The sequence below is a fragment of the Littorina saxatilis genome, linkage group LG9 (assembly GCF_037325665.1).
Source record: "Littorina saxatilis isolate snail1 linkage group LG9, US_GU_Lsax_2.0, whole genome shotgun sequence".
In the NCBI taxonomy this organism is placed as follows: domain Eukaryota; kingdom Metazoa; phylum Mollusca; class Gastropoda; order Littorinimorpha; family Littorinidae; genus Littorina; species Littorina saxatilis.
Genome location: NC_090253.1, coordinates 47,536,020 through 47,538,519, shown reverse-complemented (window position 1 = coordinate 47,538,519; position 2,500 = coordinate 47,536,020). Strand labels below are relative to the sequence as shown.

General features: G+C 44.2%; 1 protein-coding gene across 1 annotated transcript in view; it reads left to right on the top strand.

Annotated features, from left to right (window-relative positions):
• Nucleotides 1-2,500, top strand: part of LOC138977231 (fibropellin-1-like) — a 70,976-nt gene that overhangs the window by 53,398 nt on the left and 15,078 nt on the right. The window contains exons 18-19 of the mRNA XM_070350137.1: nucleotides 1,139-1,299; nucleotides 1,807-1,923. Of these exons, the coding sequence (XP_070206238.1) occupies nucleotides 1,139-1,299; nucleotides 1,807-1,923 (278 nt within the window). The remainder of the gene's footprint in view (nucleotides 1-1,138; nucleotides 1,300-1,806; nucleotides 1,924-2,500) is intronic.

The following is a 2,500-nucleotide window of genomic DNA, read 5'->3' as shown; positions in this document are numbered from 1 at the left end:
GTTTAATTACATGTTGCTTAGTTACAAATATTAATTGGTAGATTCAGACTCCGAAGGCACGCATGATGTGCGTGTCATTGTGTACGTAGGTGTTTCCGGCATCCATTAAATAAAGGCACAGTACGCCTCCCGTAAACCATCACAGATACTGTCAAGGCTTTTACCCACAGTACAAACAACATTCCATTTGAACGCTCACCAAACGGGAACATCCTAGGTGCCCTACGTAAAGAGCGAGCAATTTTCAAAGAATTAGTTTTGCGGATTGTCACTGTGACAATCGGACCGTTGTGCGTTTTGGCGCTAGACCTAATTTTTAAAATCTAAATAATAAATTGACAGCTTGTTACACAAACACTCTTAAATCATAAAAGAATTCTTTTTTCTTCAAGACAAAATAAGTTCAATTCGAAGTTTTGAAAGTTTGAAAAAAGAAAAGCCCGGAAGCAGGGTCACGCAAGGTCGTGGTTCTCGTAGCAGACGACCGTTTATGCCTATCGCCAGTTTCTCTGAACAGTCAAAAGCCATCGCTAGAGTTATTGTGAACCACAGCCGTTTGTTTCGTGCAGATTCTGAGGTACGTAATAACGTGCTATTGCAGATAAGCTTACAGCGAGTCCCATTCAAATTACAAACTGACGACTACATTGTGAAAAAAGGAAACTGGATCACACGGGTTCACGATGGCTCAGGGGTAAAATAAACCACGCAAAAATAAATTCTTTGAAAATTGCTCGCTCTTTACGGAGGGCACCTAGGATGTTCTCAAGCGGTGAGTGTTTAAATGAAAGGCTGTGTATAAGCCTGACAGAATCTGTGATGGTTTACGGGAGGCTTACTGTGCCTTTAACCGCGTGCTAGTGTGTCTTGGCATAAGTATAGGTCTGTCTTGCATTCCTTGTTCGCATGCATGTATTTGTTTCTCTGTGTACGTACGTGTGTCCATCATTAATTATATGAATAGATGTGTGCACGTTTGCGTGTCTAGCATCCATGATCAGCATGCCTGCCACTGTGTGTGTGTGTGTGTGTGTGTGTGTGTGTGTGTGTGTGTGTGCGCGTGCGTGCGTGCGTGCGTATGTGCGTGTGTGTGTGTGTATGTGTGTGTGTGCGTGCGGGTGTGTGTTTGTGTCCAAAGGGGGGTCAACAACCCGTACGCCAATTTCGGGTCGGGGTCTGGTGGACAAGTCATCTGGGTAACAGGCGCGAACTGCTTGGGCATTGAAGCTCGTCTCACGGACTGCACCGCCTACACATACACTGGCGCCTGTTCTCACAGTATGGATGTCGGCGTATCTTGTAAGTGACGGGTTGTTGTTGTTGTTGGTGTTGTTGTTGTTGTTGTTGGCGTTAATGTTGTTGATTGTGTTGTTGTTGTTGTTGGTGGTGTTGTTGTCGTTGTTGGTATTGTTGTTGGTGTGGTTATTGGTGGTGGTGTTGTTGTTGCTGATGTTGTTGTTGTTGTTGTTGTTGTTTTTGTTGTTGTTGTTGTTCTTTGTGTTTTTGTTGTTGTTGTTGTTTCTAGTGGTGTCGATAATAGTAGTGGAGGTTGAGGTGGATGTTGTTGTTGTTGTTGTTGTTGTTGTTGTTGTTGTTGGTGGTGGTGGTGGTGGTGGTGGTATTGTTATTGTTGTTGTTATTGTTTTGGTGGTTATGGTAGTGATAATTGTTCTCCGTATTGTTGTTGTTGTAGTTGGTGGTGGTGGTGTTTGTTGCTTTTTTTCCTTTTTTTTTTCTTCTTCTACTTCTTCTTTAGCCTTGCACCAGCAACCAAACCTTGGTCTACCCTTGCCATTTTGTTTGCAGGTAGCACACAATCGCCGTGTAGCAGCTCTCCCTGCATGAGTGGCGGTACTTGCAGCGAGGATGGTAGCACCTTCAGATGTTCATGTCCGTCCCAATACACTGGCAGACGATGCCAAGGTCAGTGATATATGCAGTCGATTCTCCTTCTTCTTCTTCTGCGTTCGTGGGCTAAAACTTCCACGTACACTCGTGTTTTTTGCACGAGTGGAATTTTACGTGTATGACCGTTTTTTACCCTGCCATTTAGGCAGCCATACGCCGTTTTCGGAGGAAGCATGCTGGGTATGTTTGTGTTTCTATAACCCACCGAACTCTGACATGGATTACAGGATCGTTTTCGTGCGTACTTGGTCTTGTGCTTGCGTGTACACACGGGGGTGTTCGGACACCGAGGAGAGTCTGCACACAAAGTTGACTCTGAGAAATAAATCTCTCGCCGAATGTGGGGACAAACTCACGCTCACAGCGGCCAACTGGATACAAATCCAGCGCGCTACCGACTGAGCTACATCCCCGCCCACTGTCGATTCTCCTTGATACGGGGGATTTCTCGTGAAACAAATTAAAAATGATGCATGGTAATAGAACTCCGGAAATAACTCGGGTTTGTATTAGAATTGAAAAAAAAGAAAAAGAAAGGTAGGTTGTTGGAACGTTTGTTATTGACAAAACAATACATTCACTATTCACAATA